The 20,707-nt window shown below is 34.6% G+C and overlaps 1 protein-coding gene across 2 annotated transcripts in view; it reads left to right on the top strand.

The window, feature by feature from the left end:
* The first annotated feature begins 266 nt into the window (after nt 1-266).
* LOC126968950 (T-box transcription factor TBX20-like) overlaps nt 267-20,707 on the top strand; it is a 118,547-nt gene continuing 98,106 nt past the window's right edge. For both annotated transcript variants that reach the window (XM_050814190.1, XM_050814191.1), the window contains exons 1-3: nt 267-538; nt 9,843-10,001; nt 12,905-13,070. In XM_050814190.1, coding sequence (XP_050670147.1) covers nt 391-538; nt 9,843-10,001; nt 12,905-13,070 — 473 coding nt within the window. In that variant the 5' untranslated portion in view covers nt 267-390. The remainder of the gene's footprint in view (nt 539-9,842; nt 10,002-12,904; nt 13,071-20,707) is intronic.

Here is a 20,707-nt window from a genome sequence, read left to right on the forward strand (position 1 = left end):
ATATTGTTAGGTATTTATTTAGTATCTCTAGTTTGGTTTGATAGAAAAAATTATTAAGAAAATACGACTGCTTTCTGAGACTTAATATAATGACGAGTGATTGTAGAACGGATGGTTACCGTAAGCGTAACTGATACAAAACGCGAATTAAATTATAATGTTATGAGTGGGTTGACGAAGGGGCGCCGCGGTGTACGTAGGGAGGCTCCGCCCCCTTGCCCCGCCCCGCTAGCTTAGCCGTTCACGCGCGCTCAGTGCGGGCTCGGCTACGCAACCGCTCGATCTCGTCGATAGCGAACCGGTCGATAGCGGAACGATGTGCGCGCTTCTAGTGTGACGATGTGTCGGACGATCCGGTGCTAGTGTCGATTGCTGAAGGTGGAACTGTTGATGGATGTGGAAGCCTGGTCCTCGGCGAAGATGGTGTCGGAGGAGGGCAAGACGCGTGCCACGGACTTCTCCATCGCTGCCATCATGGCTCGCAGCGGCGAGCAGCCCCGTAGCCCGCTGCCAACAGCCAGATCGCCTACTTTTATAGGTAACATCTAAACTCTACAATTGACTTATCTATGGTCTCCAGAATTTAAATTCAAATAATGTTATTGAAAATAGAAGAGAAATAAAAATACCTCGGACCGGAGAAGAACGGCCGCGAGAAACTCAGTGGGCTTCTTTTTTCTATAAAAATTTGGTTACAATGTTTTATTGTACAATACCATTTATTTAGTAATAGCCTGAGAGCGGTCATTTATGTTATAGTAACCTTTTACCACACAAACGTTTTTTAAAAGTTCTTTTGAATTTCATAATATATTTGTTTTGAACATTTTCTGGGATCTTGTTGTAAAAACATATTCATTGCCCCACAAGAGCCTTACAAACTCTACTTAGCCGATAGAATAGGTAGGTAACACCTTAAATTAGAATTCGCAAATCAATGAAACTTGATCTGTGATTATAAATATATTTACTAGAGTTGGCTTGTTGATAATATTAAATTAACCATTCGGCTGTAGGTTATTTTCATATAAACAAATATTAGAGATATAACATAATTATTAGGTAGGTACCTACGATAATTTTAAGCTAAATCTAACAAGGAATATCCACGGATAAAGGAAATTCAATCAAGTGTGTTTATTAAATATAATTGGCAGTTTTTTAAAAGTAAACCTGAATTTGAAACCTAATTAAAATATGAATGTAACATCTAGTCAAATAACAATTTTGATTTATTTCTTCGTAAAATTTATACAGAAACAGTGCGTTATAACTTACTCTGTTTAATGTTAATTTGTGATGTTAAATTAATTATAAAAACTTTTGGAAAGGTAAAAATCACTCTTGTCTTAGAAATTTACTTACCAAGTCCTAGGAACTCTACTATTAGTCATTATATAATATTATCTTACTTACCTTAACTTATTTAGCAAAGATATATGCAAAAAGTACATAACTAAAGGATTATATACAGCGCTTATGAAATAGTTATTCTTTTTTATTTTTACTTCATGTTTAATATTAAGAGATATTTTTTAGCTTGCAAAAAGCCTAAACGCTTAGACGTATAAATTATATATTATTTATAAATAGCATTAGTGATAATGAAGTAATAAAAATAGAATAAAAAATTTAAAAACACGCTTTGATTGAAATTTAAAATGAATATCAATTCCTTATTGACGGTAGATGAAAAAAATTACATAAATTAACAAAAATCTTATTTTGCAAATTAAAAAATGGAATGATTTTATCATATTAATGTACTGTCATCGGTCCTCGATAAATCTACGAAGTTTGAATGAAATCTGGCCGTTTAAAGTGGGTCAAAATCGCGCCCAAATGAGTCGGTTACAAACAAACATACATACAGGTGAAGCTAATAAAAAGCGTGTAAAAAAATTGGATTTATTATTATTAAATTAAAGACTATAAAATAGCTTCTATTATTTATAATCAGTAATATATAAAGAATGCGACGGGGGATTAATCTCTACAAAAGGCTTATAAGTTGAGTAGGAACCGACTCTTTAAAACCTACCTACCTTAAAACTAAATTTATACGTTTTTCCTAATACGGCCTTAATACTTAATTCAGATATTATATTTTTGATAACTTTGGCATAAGGCATACATACAAACATATATTCATCTTATGTTAAAATTTCACACATTAAAAGTTTAAAATTGTATTGGTGACAGACTGCTTTTGAAATGTATTTTATTTATATATTAAGCATTAATTGTGTGTAATGTCGCGGCAAGTAAGAGTTTGTCATGTATGTAGAAATACAGTATGAGAATAAATGTATGAAAATACTTAATTCCACTAAAAACTTTGTATGTACCTAACAGTTATGGAAGCACAATTAGGTGACATTATCGCTATTCAGCGATCTCTTCCAGGTAACCTAAAGGTGTAGGTGATTATATTTATAACTTGGCATAAGGCAATAATTATTTTACATAATTTACGATATATTTTAACATCCATACATCTTAATATATAAAAATCCAGTGTTCTGATGTTTGTTTCCAGTGATCTCCTAAACTAATGAACGGATTTTAATGGGGATTACTTCATGGAGTGCAGTTAAGTCCAACTTGAGGGATAGGATAGTTTTTATTTCGGTTTTAAGACTTGTAATTATTTTTATTTCCAATATTTGTTTTGTATGTACATAATTTATATGGGAGAATTTATTGACGCATGGTCTGTCAGTTTTGCTGTGAAATAATTCCACTATAGGGAGATTGTTTAACGAAATAATTCTTTATTTTATAAAAAATTCATAAAAAACAATAGGAATTTTATTTATTATGTTTCTGTCAAGGTCTGTTGGGTCAGCTACTTAATATAAATACAAGTTACATTTATGCTGTTAAAGGATATAGTAGATAGTTTGATCTTATTGGCAATTACTGTACAAAACGTATAAGGTTACCTTTTCCTCAGTGTTCATTGACCATGACTATTGAGATAGCGGTAAAGGGTTCGAATCCCAGTAGCTGCAAACATTTTATGATGAAAATGGTATTTTATCTGAGTCATGGAGTTTGAGTGTGTTCAAAGTATGTATATCGTATTAAATAATAATAATAATATTTACATAGGCACATAAGTGAATTTGCCAGAAACTGTCATAACCATAATGTTAACACCAGGAACAGACATAAACTTATGATGCCTAATACTCGGCTAAGTCGAGTTAGTAAGTCTTTTGTGGGGCGATGTATATGCTTATACAACAGGGTCCCAGAAAATGTTCAAAGCAAAAGTATTACGTTATTCAAAAGAATTGTTAAAAAACTTTTGTCTAGTAAAGACATAAATGCCTTTCTTAATGATACCACAGGCTATTAAATAATAAGTTTAATTGTACAATATTACTTTGTAAACATATTTATTCGATGAAAAAAAAAAGCCCGCCGAGTTTGATGCGCCCATTCTTCTCAGGTCTGAGGCATTCATTTTGGAATGGGTGGTAGTTTTTTGACTTTCAATAAGTGATGTCACATCCTATTTTGAATAAAAATATTTGAATTTGACACACTCTTACACTAATTATCTTGCCCCAAACTAGGCATAGCCTGTATTGTGGGTACAAGACAACGATTTATTAACACAATGACTACATTTTGCTAATAAATAGTAACAAAAAGCGGCACTAGCCGCTCAGGATTCTTGAAAAACCCAAAAATCCCGAACAGCACTACAATTGCGCTCGTCACCTTGAGACATAAGATGTTAAGTCTCATTTGCCCAATAATTTCACTAGCTACAGCGCCCTAAAGGGCGAAACACAGTAATGTAACATTACTGCTTCACGGCAGAAATAGGCGCCGTGGTACCCATAATCTAGTCGGCATCCTGTGCTAAGGAACCTCCCACCTACTTAAACTTGCATAAATCTATATCTTTATATATATATAATTCTTGTGTGCGTGTGTATGTCACTGAACTCCTCCTAGACGGCTGGACCGATTCTAATGAAACTTTCTGTGTGTATTCAGGTGGATTTGAGAATGGTTTAGATTCACAATTGAACTACCTCCTAACCGGCTGGACCGATTTTGATGATATTTTTGTGTGTTCCAGTGAATTTGAGATTGGTGTGTGTCTTCAGGTGGATTCATAATTAAACTACCTCCTAATCGGCTGGACTGATTTTGATGACTTTTTTGTTTCTTTCAGTGAATTTGAGATTGGTTTAGATTCTCAATTCTGCCCATATAATATAATTCTCCTGCTCATGTGTATGTTAGTGAACTGCTCCTAACGGCTGGACCGATTTTTCAAATTTAAAACATGTGTACAGGAAAACGTCTGTTGGGTCCACTAGTCTATATATATAAAAATTAATTGCTGTTCGTTAGTCTCGCTAAAACTCGAGAACGGCTAGACCGATTTGGCTAATTTTGGTATTGAAGTCCAGAGATGGTTCAAAAGGTGAATAAATAGGAAAATGCTGCTATATTAAATAAAAACAACAAATTTGTTTTTCCTTCGATGTGTCCATACATAATTTCTATGAGAGAATTTATTGACGCACGGTTTGACAGTTCTGCTGTGAAACAATTTCATTACGACAGCAGGGTGCATATTTTACGAAGTAATTTTTGATGTTATGATATATTATTAACAAATTCATATAAAAACATTATTTTATTTATTATATACATAACAACGTCTGTCGGGTCAGCTAGTACATAATCAAAACATCCATGCCTCGGAAACAAACATTCATATTCTTCATATAAATGATTGCACTTACCGGAATTCGAACCCGGTTTTTAACCTGTTTTACGTTAGTAAACTACTAACTATATCTGATTATACACACCTGAATGAATTTTCTTTATCCGTGGAAATTCGTTGTTAGATTTAGCTTATAAGTATCTAACGTACCTATCTAATGATTATATTATATCTCTAATATTTGTGTAGTATATTTGTCGTAACCTATAGCCGAATGGTTAATTTAATATTACTAACAAACCAACTAATGTAATTTTTTTACAAAATACTAGCTGTCCCAGCAAACGTTGTATTGCCGATATTAAAATCGCGATACAAAAGTAACTGTTGATCGTAGATGGGTGAAAATTTGAAGTTGCATGTATTTTTTAATGCTGACTCATAATCAAACAAATTAAAAAAAAAAAAAAAATCGTGTTGACCTACTATGCGACGACCCAATATGCACTTAAAATTTCATGAGAATCGGTCAGGCCGTTTCGAAGGAATTTAACTACAAACACCGCGACATGAGAATTTTATATATTAGATATTTATATCGCTGTTCACCCATAGTACAGCTTAAACTTATTTGCAACAAGATAAAGTGTGTAAAAGTGTGTTTGTATAAAATTATGTTATTACAAATGAGCGGATTTGGATGAGGTTTCTCACATAAATAGTATGCACTATATTAATATTTTTTTAATGTAAGAGTAGAACAAATGAGGCAACGGGTCATCTGATGGTAAATGATCACTGCAACCTCTACTCTCTTGTAACACCAGAGGAATTAAGTCTAATTAATTAACGTATTAAACAAATTTTTAATCCCTGTAAATTGCATGGCTTAACGACATATTTTTACGTAATTCTGAAGACATGCGAAGGTTACTAAGGTTTATGTGTTTAAATTATAGATTGTGTACTTACAACTTATCAACGAACTGTAAGGTTAAGGCTACCATGTTATTAAAAAAAAACACAATTTTAGGATAGTTGTACTTATAAAGCCAAGCCGGTAGATCTAACCCTGCCATACAACGTCATTATTTCAACGACGTTCACTGCTGGACAAAGGCCTCCCCCAAAGATTGCCATGACGATCGGTCCTGTGCTGCCCTCGTCCAACGTATTCCAGCGATCTTGACCAGATCGTCGGTCCATCTTATACGACCTGTATAGCCGAGTGGTTAGCGATCCTACCTACTAAGCTAGAGGTCCCGGGTTCGAATCCCGGTAGGTACAAGCATTTTTATGATGAATATGGATGTTTGTTTCCGAGTCATGGATATTTAAATGTATATATGTATGTTTATATGAATTTATGTATGTTTAAGTAATTATATTTGTATTAAATATATCATTGTCTTGTAACCCATAACACAGGCTATATATGCTTAACTTGGGGCAAGATAATTTGTGTAAAAAGTGTGTCAATATCTTACTAGGCTTACCAACACTACGTCTTGGTCACCATTCGAGGACTTTACTACCCCAGCGGCCATCTGTCCATCTATGTGCACTGCCCACTGCCACTTCTGTTGTGCAAACATCTGGGCTATACACACGTCTATACAGAAAGACACAGTACACAATGTAACAGATCGTTCATGGGGCCCACAAGACGGTAGATCTACCGGTAGATGCCTCCTAGCACGGAAAACCGCACAATTCTACCGCTAAGAAATAATTTAGGTAAACAGTTTGATATTTTTAAGCGATATACCTCGATAACGATGCGGAGTATTTTAGTACAAATAAAATTTTGATACTTATAAGGTGATTAATTATAAAACATCTGACACGGGGAGTGTTCCGAGGCCTGCGTAGCACTACACAACAAACTCATATATATAGCATCCTTAGATCATTTATATGTCTAGATAGACTTTAGAACTGACCTCTATTTTGAGCAATGCATCCACTCTGACACAGTGTGATACAAATCTCGAGTCTAAGACGTACCTTGTCACGCACATTAAGCTAATATTCCTGGGCTGTTTTTATCGGTTGTTTAACTATATATTATATAGTATGTGTGTACATACTTATGTATGCACGCAAGAAGTTGTACTTCTTTGGTCTAACGAAGCAAAAATTATTAAAATGATTTATTCCTCGTGCTATTCTACGTTTTTAGAAAGAACAATTTTGTAAAAAACTTGTAAAGATGGCTTTGAAAATTAATGATATATGATAAATACGGCTGTACGGACTTGAACCCTTTGCCTGTCCGAATAACGGACGAGGAAACCAAATAAAAAAAAAACGAATGACGCAAACGTCAGAATTTTTTTTTAAATTTTTTTAATTTTAGAAATTTTTATTTTTTTTTTTGAACCAACTTCAACCTGTTATTTTTGTGTTACATGCGCGCGAATCTTAAAATTTCACTCTCATCATTTTTTCATAACGCACCTAAAGATGTATAACTTCAAAAAAAAATAATATCACTCAGGCACAGTTTATTGGTCTTGTTGCGCAGGCGCATGCGACAGGAGTCGTGTTGCGGTAACTTCATTATTTAGAATTAACCGCCCGGAACCGATCACCGTCGACGTCACTTCGACTGGCCAACACTCCCCACATCAAATTTATTTTACTGCCGCACCTATTATGTAGTAATGACCAATGTTGGACCACCATTCATTACGGTTACAATTTTATTGTTTTAAATGAAAATATTACAAAACTTACTGGTCCCACTGGAAGATCAACGCTGGTTGCGACGATAAGATGTTAAGTCTCATTTGCCCAGTAATTTCACTAGCTACGGCGCCCTTCAGACCGAAACACAGTAATGTTTACACATTACTTCTTCACGGCAGAAATAGGTAGCCGGCATCCTGCGCAAAGGAGACTATCACTGGTATTACTGTCGCAACCAGCGCAATTGTAGTGCAGCTCAGAATATTTGGGTTTTTCAAGAATTCTGAGCGGCACTGCATTGTAATGGGTAGGGTGTTTCAATTACCATCAGCTGAACAGCCTGCTCGTCTCGTCCCTTATTTACATAAAATAAAGGTATATTTGAAACCAATAAAGTCAAAGTCAAACAAACTTTATTCAATTAGGCTTAAAGCACTTTTGAATATTCACTATAAATATTTCTTTAAAATTACTGAATTTACCATATGTTCGGAAAAAGTAGAGCTCGTGAGAAGAACTTACAAGAAACTCAACGGCCACTCTTTTGAATCAAGTTAAGTATTTTACAATAACTGTAATATACGTAACAAATTAGTTTGTAAGGTGCTGCATCAAATATATGAGTCGTGTTAAAATAATATAAATTATTTCATAAAAAGTAATAAAGAATTAAGTATAAAAATATAAATTATCGTATATTGGATGCATCGTCCTTTAAAACTTGATTTCATTGTTTTTGTAAGGATGCTTCATGATGGTCGTGATTACAATATAATTTAATAAACATTTCTTAGCTTTAAACGACGTAACACAACGATATTGATGTTAAGACCAAAGTTAATATACAATTTATAGTCTTCCGACAAATATGAATCCGAAATCTTTGCGAGAGCGAGTAAGCTAAGTAATTTACTTAGCTAAATGACGACGAACATAACAATATGTAATTTATCCAGAATAGGTCATCGTCTAAAATAATGTTAATAAAGGTTTATGCGATCGCAAAAGGTCAAGTAGGCCACTAAGTTAAGTTTTACGATCCTTATTCGTTTTGGGGCACAATAAGCGAATTATTACCCGAAGTCTAAGGCTCTACGAAACCATAAAATGCTCATAGTAAATTGCTTATAATAAACTCATTGTATATGCTATCGGCCAAAACCGATTTTAGAACAAATTAGTTTTTCTGAAGCCAACAAATTTATATGTCAATTTTTCTTAAATTTAAGTAGTCATTTATTTCAATAAAAGCAATTAATTATTAGCCATATTGTTTATGTCTTTTAAATAGTCGGGTAACATATTATATATTTTTAACGCCATGTAGTAAAAATTTTTTTGTTTGGTTTGGAACTGGGTGGACGAGAATCGAACCCGGAGCTCTGTGGTCAGAGTAAACATAATTGACAAGGCGAATTACACTGACTATCGAATGAAAAAAAAATCTTAAAAAAAACTGTGTATTCTGTAGCCAATGTATCTTTTTTGTAATCATAATACAACTGGAAATCTAGTCATAAGGATTCAGAGGTCATGCCTTCAATCCTTAGTAATCCAAGTATACCTATCTCATTACCGTATAACAAACAACTAGAATCACAGTCACGCTCAAAAAAAGTCTGAAGTAAAACTGTCTACGCGTCTATTAGGCAGAGTTTTCATTTAGTTGTGTTTTGACCGCGCTTTGAATACAACGCCACGCAATGACAAAGTTCAGTGAAGAACTGTCCAAATAACAGCATATCAAAACTTAAAAAGAATGAAGTGTCGTATTTCAACTAAGTGCCTCTTTAAATTAACAAAATTATGTGATTAACTTGAAGGTTTTAAACATTTTACTAAATAATTACATTACGATTGCTTAAACAAAATGTTAATGCCTCGTGTTCGCGTCCGTCTCGCGCGTGATGTAGTGGAATGTTTTAATGCTATCTGTACTAGTTAATATATACGTATATACAACGCCTCTCGGAATTTTTTTCACGACCTTTAAATAGGCCATTGGGAGTTTAGCTTTTTATTGTACGTCATTAACCTAGCTATGTCTTTTTGAGTAAACACTATCTCGGCGGAAGGTTTTCTAAAACTAAAATTCCAAACAGGAATCTCGCGCCAAAATCAACTATAGCTGATAAAAAAAAATTAAAAAAAAAAACAACCGACTACAAAAACACTATTCCAAAACAATTGATATAATATGCTCTATAAAGTATGAAAATAATTGCGTATTTTTATACAATCTAATTCTAGTAACGATTATTGTTATTTTTGGATTCGGTGTCCTCCCGCCGCGGCCCCGTTTACGCCTCTCGCCTCGTCACTTTGCGCGTGCCACTCAAGCACATCTATTCTATAACTATGTATAATGTTACAAACCTACCTTGGCTGACACCGACTCCTCCTTTTTTGAAGTCGGTTAAAAATAGAGTTTGATATGTATCGTATGATTCAGATCCAGTTTCCCGCCAGAGTTCACCAGCATCGATCAGCTCAGCTGCTTCAAGCAGGTCTCCTGTGCTTGATGAAGATGTCGAGGTGGACGTGGAACAGTGCTCGGATGGAGAACGAGACGCCTCCGACCATGCCATACCATCACCCGCTCCCTCGTCAGGTAATACTAATCTTGAAATGGTTTTTGATACAATCATCATAGTTATATCTTGCGTCTATTTCTGCCGTGAAGTAGTAATGTGTAAACATGATTGTGTTTTGGGCGGAAGGGCGCCGTAGATAGTGAAATTATTAGGCAAATGAGATTTGACATCTTATGTCTCAAGGTGACGAGCGCAATTGGGGGATTTTCAAGAATCCTGAGCGGCACTGCATTGTATTGGGAGGTCGTTTCAATTACCATTATCTGACCGTCCTGCTCATCTCGTACCTTATTTTCATAAAAAAAATATCAAATCAGCCGGAAAACGTCGTAATTAATGACCGTTTTATGCGTATTTATCGTGGAATGGTAACAGGCGATTTACTTTTTCCTTATACTATAAGATTGAGTCACAGAGAAATGTGTCCGGGCGAGTCATATGTAATAATATTGATACATAATAGTGTGAGAAAGAACCCACAATGTGAGCATGAGAGAATATTATTTGTTGTATTACAAGAATTGCTAAGCGTAATTCATTTTTTTGTTTCACGAGGCATTGTTGGCTATTGTCTGTCAAAGTGTATGTAATTATCAACATGCATTTTATACTTTTAAAACTAAACAGCCAGTCAGCCACTGTGCTTCAAACGATTGTTATATCCAGATAAAGTATATTACATTAATGTGTATGAATAAATTAAAGTTAATCGCACTTAAGGCTTGTAATAAGGGCTTATAATTTTGATGTATACTCCAAGATCTCATTTTGTGATTATTTTTCAACTTGAGTTTCACTGAGTTTTGAATTGATTTAGGTATGTTAAGCCTGTTAAATGACTCAAGAGTTTTATTGGTTTGATGATAAGCTAAATTTTATAACTGTATCTTAACAGAATCTAACGACTTTAGTTTGGTTATGTACAGAAGAGTAATACGGTAGAATATGAGTTTTTTATTTCGTGTCTTAAGTCAAAATTCCAATGGGATTTCACTTCTTACCATAAAATTAAATATTGGCCCATATTATATCAAAATCACTGTGTTGGTAGGCCTCCCACTAGATGGACCGATGATCTTGTCATAATCGCCGGCCGGAGTGATGATTTGGGGGACGCCTTTGTCCAGCCGTGGACGTCATTCGGTTGAAATGATGTTGGTGATAACGCAAGAGATTCACAAAGCAATAATTTACAACACACATAAATATAACTGTGTATAAATATTATATAAAAGAGATTTCCACCTATATATTGACTCATCACGATATCTCTGGAACCATAAGGCGTAGAGATTTGTTTGGTAGGAATATTCCTTTCGCCAAGTAGAAGTCAGCTTAGAATTTACGAAACTCCAACAACAAGGGGGTTGCGTTAACAATGGAAAATTCCAGTTCTTAAACTATAGCTCCTATCAACTCCAAATTTGATAGGTGTCTCCTATTATGCACAGAACAATGTCTGTCGGGTCACCTAGATGTGTATAAATTACTCCTGTAAATTTGCTCTGGATGAAAGCACTCCCGTAGTTGATTTCAGCCGTCTTCACCCGAACGACCATTACAGAAGCGAGCGTGACAGTTTAACCTCATTCATACTTACAAAATAAAGCTCTCAGCCCATGTCAAAAAGTTTTCACTTCAAGAACCCATAGTAACAATTTTTATTTTTCATTTTCAACGCAGTTATACAGGGCGAATATAAATATATTGCATGGAAAATCTTCCACTGTTGAAGCTAGAAGCACGCGTATAATGATAGTTGTTGGTACCGGCGACACGATTGCATGTGCCACCAACATAAATCATTTTGTTTCAGTCACAATTGTCGTGTTAGTTGGAAACAAGACTGACAAGCTAATTCAACGCGACTTTCATAACGGCATGCGATCAGGAATAACCAAGTTATGATCGGAAAATTTATCTGTGAATTAAGTTAGTGATCTTATAAGTGATACGTGATAAAAATAAATTGTATTACTGATTGTTGATAGGCATATATTCCAAAAACGTGGTACTCCCTTTGACCCCAGATAAAAGTGAATGGGATAATGGTCATAAAACATCTGTAGATGATCTGTAAAATAGGACTTAACTACAATAGAAAAGAGATAAAGATGAAATAGAAAAGAAATATATTGATCCACGACAGGGAGTGACAATATTGTAACATACTGCAACAACACTTGGTGAACGTCAGTTGGAAAAGGGGCTTTGACATGGGGAGAAGAACTGATAAGAAAACTACCTCTTTCAAATTCTAGAATAACAAAAATTGCTAAGCTTACTTAATAAATAAACACAATTTTAGGTGATATGAGTTTTAGGTATTTATATGAGTGGAAGAAATCAGGAACTCGATGACAGCATTCTTAGGGTCGCACACTAATCGATTAGACTTTCGCACTTTGCCGATTTGAAACATACCTTTGTTGCCTCTTGAACTCGAGGTTCAGTCCTGTTGTTGCTAGAAGTTGTGTTGTTGATGTTAAAGGATGCGTAAATCGTTTCGTTTTTTCTGTTCTTTTTGTGAGAAACCCTCAAACTTACCCTACTTCTCTGGAAGACAGTCGTGAAGGTATAAGGAAGGGAAGATCTTGATATCTAGATATGACACTAATTATATTGAAATCCTCTAATCTTCAACGACAGAAACCACCCTTACATAAAGATCTCCGAGGTACTTATGACTTTAAGGATATATTTTTTATGGCTGAGGAGGACAAACATACAGGTCAAATGATGGTATTTTATCACCGCGGCATGCACTCTTGTAAGCGTATAATAAGCGAAAATGTATTATAATAGTAATTAGTACGTAGCGGGCGAGGATCAAACTGGGGCCCTTTTTATAATCAAGTAATCTCCCAAATAGGCAGCATACTAACATTAATTCTTCTTGTAATGTCAATTTTGGTATCAGAGCTGGGTGAGAGAGACACGCCGTCACCAGCGAGGCCCCTCACCACTCCTGTGACGTCATGCAACTGCGAGGAGCTCCTGTCAGTTGACTGTCAGCTGGAGACTAAGGAGCTATGGGACAAGTTCCATGACCTCGGCACTGAAATGATCATCACAAAAACGGGACGGTAAGTTTCTACTCATATAAGTTGTACACTTGATACTACACATTTATAAATAAACCGAAACACACTTATACACAAATTATCTTGCCCCAAACTATACATAGCATGTACTATGGATGCAAGACAACGATATATTTAATACAATATACTTACTTAAACACATATAAACATCCATGACTCGGAAACAAACATTCATATTCATTATATAAATGATTGCACCTATCGGGATTCGAACCCGGAACCTCTAGCTCAGTAGGTACGGTCACTAGCCACTGGGCTATAGGGGTCGCAACAATATAACAGTACAAAGATACTGTAAATATCTTATAGTGTTCTCGAGAGTCATGGAAACTCCGCCAGCAAGTTTTTTTTTATGATAATAAGGGACGAGACGAGCAGAACGTTCAGCTGATGGTAATTGATACGCCCTGCCCATAACAATTCAGTGTCGCTCAATATTCTTGAAAAACCCCAAAAATTCTGAGCGGCCCTAAAACTGCGCTCGTCACCTTGAGACATAAGATGTTAAGACTCATTTGCCCAGTAATTTCACTAGCTACGTCGCCCTTCAGACCAAAACACAGTAATGCTTACATATTACTGCTTCACGGCAGAAATAGGCGCCGTTGTGGTACCCATAATCTAGCCGGCATCCTGTGCAAAGGAGCCACTGGTGTTAGTTATATTGTTTTCGGTTTATCAAATACTAATTTCAAAACAACAGACATAATTTCAAAGTTCAAATTATATCTAATACGCGTCATCAACTCTCTCCGCATTAAGTTCAGAGACAAAATGAGTTTATAATTACCAAATAACTTCCTCCAACATAATTGCTTGCCTCATCAATGTAATACAATCTTTCACTTCACGAATCGCACTCGGATCTAAATGAAAACTTCACGTTAAACAGAGGGTTCGGAATGGATTCATCAGCTAAAGTGGCCAATTCCGGAATAATTACTTCGCGAATCCAGTCGTCCCTCAACCCTTTAACTAGATAAATTAAAAGTACATTTTTATCCTGACCGGCCGCGTCGTAACGCCCGGCTATAAATTCACAAAGCCCCAAAGACAACACTGGCTGAGGAGGGGAAGGTATTTTTATAGTCACGCCGAGGTTTATCTAAATAATTGTCTACTCGGTGGCGTTGAGCGTAAAATTGCTATTGTGGCCCCCGGCGCCCTTGTTGCAATCTGACGTTTAAAGTATTTTTACATCTAAATCGGATGTCTTATTTTTTAATCACTTTTTATAAACAATTTGTTGATTTTTCTATGTTATGTCGCCAAAACTGTGAGCGTTACTCAATAACAACTTACATAGCGAAATAAACATTAACACTAATAATTCATCGCGATGTTTGCGAATAATTAATTTTATAATTTAATTACATACAATTAAATGCGTTTTTCCTTTTAAAAATTATTTGATTAAAATTCAACCCAGGTGTTTAGAACTAATACAAGAAATTGTAAAAACCTTTTAAATACGCAATCAAATGAAACATATTAATATGTGTGGACACAGCCTTAAATGATAATAATTAAATTTTAAATTGGCCTTTCCCAAAAATTGACACACTGACACACACTTTTTACACAATATATCTTGCCCCAAATTAGGCATATATAGCCTGCGTCCAACGATATATTTAATACAGTATACCTACTTAAACATACATAAATACAAATAAAAATCCATGACTCGGAAACAAACATCCATATTCATCATATAAATTGCTTGCACCTACCGGAATTCGAACCCGGGACCTCTAGCTTAGCATGTAGGAACGCCACTCGGCTATACAGGCCGTCAAATCCGATTGAAATTATCGTAATGAAGAGAAACAAGATGTAAAGTGTAAATGTAATGTGTCTCATAATTGCTGTATCAATCGCAACAAGTGCAGTTAGTGAAATCACCGCTCTCTATGGGCTGGTAGGATTTTGATCTCTCGGGAGATGTCTCTATTGTTATCGCACGTATACTGTGATCGACTCAGTTTGATCAGTTTTCATTTAAAATTCTTATTATACTATCTATTCACATAGACACCCCTTGATGATATACTGATATACACGTTACCATCATTTCGAAGGGAAAAAGTTATATCAAGTAGCAGGAAGTCTTGCAAAATCAAATTCAAATATTTTTATTCAAAATAGCATTTAACATCACTTATTGATAGTCAAAAACTACCACCCATTCCAAAATGAATGCCTCCAGGCCTGAGAAGAACGGGAGCATCAAACTCAGCGGGCTTTATTTTTCAGCAAAAAATATGTTGACAAAGTAACATTGTACAATTAAACTTATTATTTAACCTGAGGGCGGTCGCTCCTTTTCCAATTTGTGGTATCATTAAGAAAGTCATTTATGTTATAACCTTTACCACACAAACGTTTTTTAACAATTCTTTTGAACAACGTAATAGTTTTGTTTTGAACATTTTCTGGGATCCTGTTGTAAAAGCATATAACATCGCCCCACAAAAGACTTGCTAACTCGACTCGACCGAGTAGTAGGCATTATAACATTACATATAACAGAAACGCGTTATAACACTAACTATAATAGTTGTATTAGATTTCTACAACCAAATGTGCAACAAACAGTGGTCAAGGTAATACTAGATTCCAAAACTCTGGAATTTGTATATTCCACAGTGTTTCTTGGCATAACCATAGCTAGTAAACTACAGTACGCCCCACATATTAACATACATAACAAATAGCTTGAATTCTGAAGCTTTTGCCGTTATATGATCAGACAGTCGACTTGTACTGTGGTTTTGTGTTCAATCTAAGTGGCGTTCGTATGTAACTGAGTTAAATCTAATGCCAATAAGTTGCCATAAAACAAACATCGATAATTTATTGTTTGATCAATAAATAATTGATGCAATATTTATAGATAGCTCTTAACTCTAGACTCTTGTTAATATTGTATACCTACCTATATTTCAAGCAATGCAGAAATTAATATATGCAAGTATCAAAACGTCTCAAATGCAGTTGTGATGTCTAAACAACACATAAATCAACCCGTCCAATCAAAACGGGATATAAGGGACAAATTTTATCTGAGGGGGCGGTGGAGCGTGTTTTTAAATTGCTCTACAATGTATCTATAATATCGGCTATTAATTCGAGATACGATCCCTGCTGTTGGAAATAATCTGAATACAAAAATGAAGGGGACATTTTTGACGAAATACTTTAGGTAAATATTTCCAAAGCACACTAAATATGTACCAGAAAAATATGCAGAATAGCCCTTGGTCCAGGGTCCGCCATAGATCTTAAGTGGTAAGCGGACTTATTGCAAAGGTACATTTATATGGCGTGGAAACAAAACTGAAATGAAAAATCGAAAAACTGATTACTGTTGATTGATATTTAAAACTAGATCTATTCCATAATTAAATGTTTCGTACTTCCATACATTTATAATCGCAAGATATTTCATAGAGAGATATTTCACAACTATCGGCTTATTTAAAAGTTTATGTCACTTATTAAGATGAAAAATACTTTTTTAACTTCTAATGCCAATACTAAACAACAAGTGTTGTGAGTTTTATTAATTAGTTAGTGTTTGGACGCTGAGAACATGGAATGTTCGGAGGGATCCAATTTATTTTATAATCATTTTTTGTTAAACTTGTCAAGCACCTCCAGTAGTAGTGAGTTTTTTAGTTTTTGTTAACTCTTTTTTTTTCGGATTACACCACCACCACACATTACATCAGAATCGATCTTCTACCAGCATCACGGTAAAGTGGAATTCTGGTATTCTACAATTGCGAATAACACTAGCTGTCTTTTGCCACGCACAGCCTCTTTTTGGGGCTATCTCATTATTCCCGAACCGACACGCGTACACCTTCATTAAAATCCGGCAACGCTCCTGTGGTTCCTCTGGTGTTGCAAGAGAATGTGCGCGGTGTTGATCACTTAACACCAGATGACTCGAACGGTCCTTTTCCACAAAAAAAGATCTAGATTATACTCCCATTTCAGTTTTATGACAATGACGATACTCAGATTAGGGCTAAAATAGTGATTAACTCCCAAAAGGGCTTTATTTGTAAGGTAAATATTTAAGTTACGATGCTCTTGACGTTCAAATCAAGTTCCTCCGAACATAAAATCGACGTTTTGTCCAATATTTTTCGTTTCTCGCTGTGATTTATACGCGGTAAGATTGTAAAGTTCGTTAGAAGCTAAACAGGTAAGGGTTTTATGTGTCCAAATATTGTGGGCACACATTGTATATCAGGACAAAGAGGGCTCAGAATATTTCGTCTTCTTTTACGTTCTTTTTATTTTGGTGTTAACAAGTTTGTTTGGTTGAAATATGCTTGTATGTCACTCATAAATCTAAATGTAAGAAAGTGCTTCATTTGAATATTACAAAATATATCAAATCTAACATTTATTCAAACAAAACAAATCTTATTTACAATACTATAACTACATAAAATTAAAACTATCATTACGTGGAAGTGTACCAAGAATACTGGCAGCATTTCCGCGTTGGACAGCTAGAAATATATCATCAATATATATATACAGGATGGCCGAGAAGTTGACGTCCAAAGCTAAAATTTGGAAGTGGTGATGAGTATCCGAATCACCCCTATGTATGTTCTACGATTTTGCGTAGCTTAGGGGATAATAATTTTTTCCCCTTTTATCCGTTTAACTATTTAAAAAAAATCCCAGAACATTGGCCAATAAATTCAAATATTAGCTTTGGACGGCAACTTCTCGGCCACCCAGTATATCAAATTCAATTTTATTTGTTACTAGCTGATGCTCGCGAGATAAAGTGATTTAAAAAATAATAAGTTAGTTTGTAATTGAAGATTATCTCATGTCCTATTCCAGTTCCGGTTCCCGTTTTCGCTCCCAGTCCCAACATATTATCCGAATCTTATTTTGAGGAAGATTGTTATGGCAAACTAAACCTACCATTGGTATAGTTATAGCTCATCGACGTGAATTTCAGTTTTTTACAAATCCCGCGGGAACCATGGATTTTTCCAGGATAAAATGTAGTCTATGTGCTTTTCCAAGGTCTAGTCTATCGCTGTACCAAATTTTATCGGAATCGGTTCGGTAGCTCCGGCGTAAAAGTGTAACAAACAAAATTATATTAACAGTTATAATATAAAGTATGCGTTACAGCTAGAAAGGTACTGAGTTAACTTGCACTAACTAAATTAAAATGAGAATTTTAGAATCGAATACTAATACTTTCTTTAATTCAAATATTTTTATTCAAAATAGGATTTAAAATCACTAATTGAAAGTCAAAAACTACTACTATTACTACAACCCATTCTAAATAGTACCTATGTCTCAGACTTGAGAAGAACCGTTGCAAAAACTCATATATATCATTCTTCGTTTCGAGAATTGATGCGTTTGGTGTAATGTAAAAAATATATCATTTTGCTTAAATTAAAAACAAATGGAAGGATTTATGATTACAAAAATATAGTTATGTTCTAGTAGTTTTAATATTAAATGTTACTAACACTATAAAATTGTTTTCGCAGTGTTTTAAGGTCTACAGCACTTTTGAATGTTGATATTACTTCTTCTAAAAGGAGACTTGAGGAAAAATTATCTGGTGGTTGATGGTAGTGTTCTTTAAATTTAAGACTTATTTAACAACATACCGTTAGGCTAACTGACTATCTCCTCCACCAAAAATAAACCATGGAAGGGTAAACCGCTTTGTAACGTAACGCGTTACGGCGCCAGTCTGTCTGGCTTCCCTTTCTCTCACGCATACGGCAGCGTTAGACAGGCTTCTCCTGTCTCACTCTAACCAATTGTTTCTTTTATAGGATTAAAAAATGATACTAATAATGTACATACAAAATATTCTAATTTACATTTCAAAAATTGTAACTAAGAATAAAATATATTCAAATATTTTAATAATAAATAACATTACCTTACATTAACATATTAAAATACATAAAGTTTAAGTAATAACCTAAGTTTTTCTCAAGTTAAACAATTTCAATATGAAATAGTTCAACTTAGATTAGCTTAAGTTATCACTTTTGTTGGGCTTCCCAAGTTTTGTTGCTATAGACCAAGCTTGGAGTATTGTAATATGAATAATATCAACTTTAAGGACATATATAATTACTAATATTACTATAAAAACTCACAACTTCTTCATTCTAGTCTCGATCGAACTCAAATTACGTTGCAATATTATTCATGTAAAACTCTTGTTCGATAGTGCATCGCATTAATGCTTTTTATCACCGGTTAATTTGCGACAATTATCAACCGGTGATAGCAGACGTGTCGGACATGTGAATACTTTTATGACCCATACATATTTATTAAGATCACTTATAAAATGTTAATAATATAGTTGTCGATGCCAATGATACGGCTACCGTCAACGTTTTCGAATAATTCATCGAGTTTTTAGTGAACATCGATAAAAAAGTGATGTTTCTATGACTGTTTTGTCTGGAGTTATATTAAAATTATACTTATGTTTATTTACACCTATATTTTTATGCATCATTGATCTGTAACAATTAAGTAACGGAATTTTTAAACGCTATTCTCGTAAAGACGTGATAAAATTGTTTTCAATAATTGCACAAGTATTTTTTTATGTAAATAAGGGACTAGACGAGCAGGACGTTAAGTTCATGGTAATTGATACGCCCTACCCATTACAATTCAGTGTTCCGCTCAGGATTCTTGAAAAACCCAAAAATCCTGAGCAGCACTACAATTGCGCTCGTCACCTTGAGACATAAGATGTTAAGTCTCATTTGCCCAGTAATTTCACTAGCTACGGCGCCCTTTAGACCGAAACACAGTAATGTTTACACATTACTGCTTCACGGCAGAAATAGGCGTTGTTGTGGTACCCATAATCTAGTCGGCTTCCTGTGCAAAGGAGCCTCCCACTGGTAAACTAGTTGTCCTTATCGTACTTTTGATTGTCTCAACCGAATTAGCGCGACGATATGTTGTTTTAGAAGTCTTAAATTTTTAAAATATTTTCTCAAGCCTCCATTTAGTATTAGGTATTGGAATGGGTGGTAGTTTTTGACTTTCAATAAGAGATTTTATATCCCATTTTGAATAAGAATGTTTGAATTTTAATTTGAATGTTAAACATTTTTTTTCACGTCTCACACTTGTGTCTTAAAACTTAAAATTTTACAAAGTACAAAAAATGAAAAGATGCAAAATATTAATTAGTGTCGGTGGCACAATACATGCCCTCGGCTCCATCCTCGCCCACAAAAAATTTTCGGTTTTCGAATCCATGCGTACGATTATACGACTCTTTATAAGGTCGGCAACGCTCCTGTGATTCCACTAGTGTTACAAGAGAGTGATCACATACCATCAGGTAACCCGTTGGTTCTTTAACAAAAAAAGTTAAAACAGTAAAGTGATATTAATTAGTGTTCATTTCGCTTTCTTTATAAAAAGGCGATCGTAAATGAGGATTGATTTATAAATCTAAAATTATATTTATTAAACTCTACACGAAACATAATTACACCGCCATTCGGCATTATTCAAAGAACATTCGAGAATATAGAGTCACTATTTATTATTATTACTTCCTTCAT

This window comes from Leptidea sinapis, chromosome 17, assembly GCF_905404315.1.
Source record: "Leptidea sinapis chromosome 17, ilLepSina1.1, whole genome shotgun sequence".
NCBI classification, from domain to species: Eukaryota; Metazoa; Arthropoda; class Insecta; order Lepidoptera; family Pieridae; genus Leptidea; species Leptidea sinapis.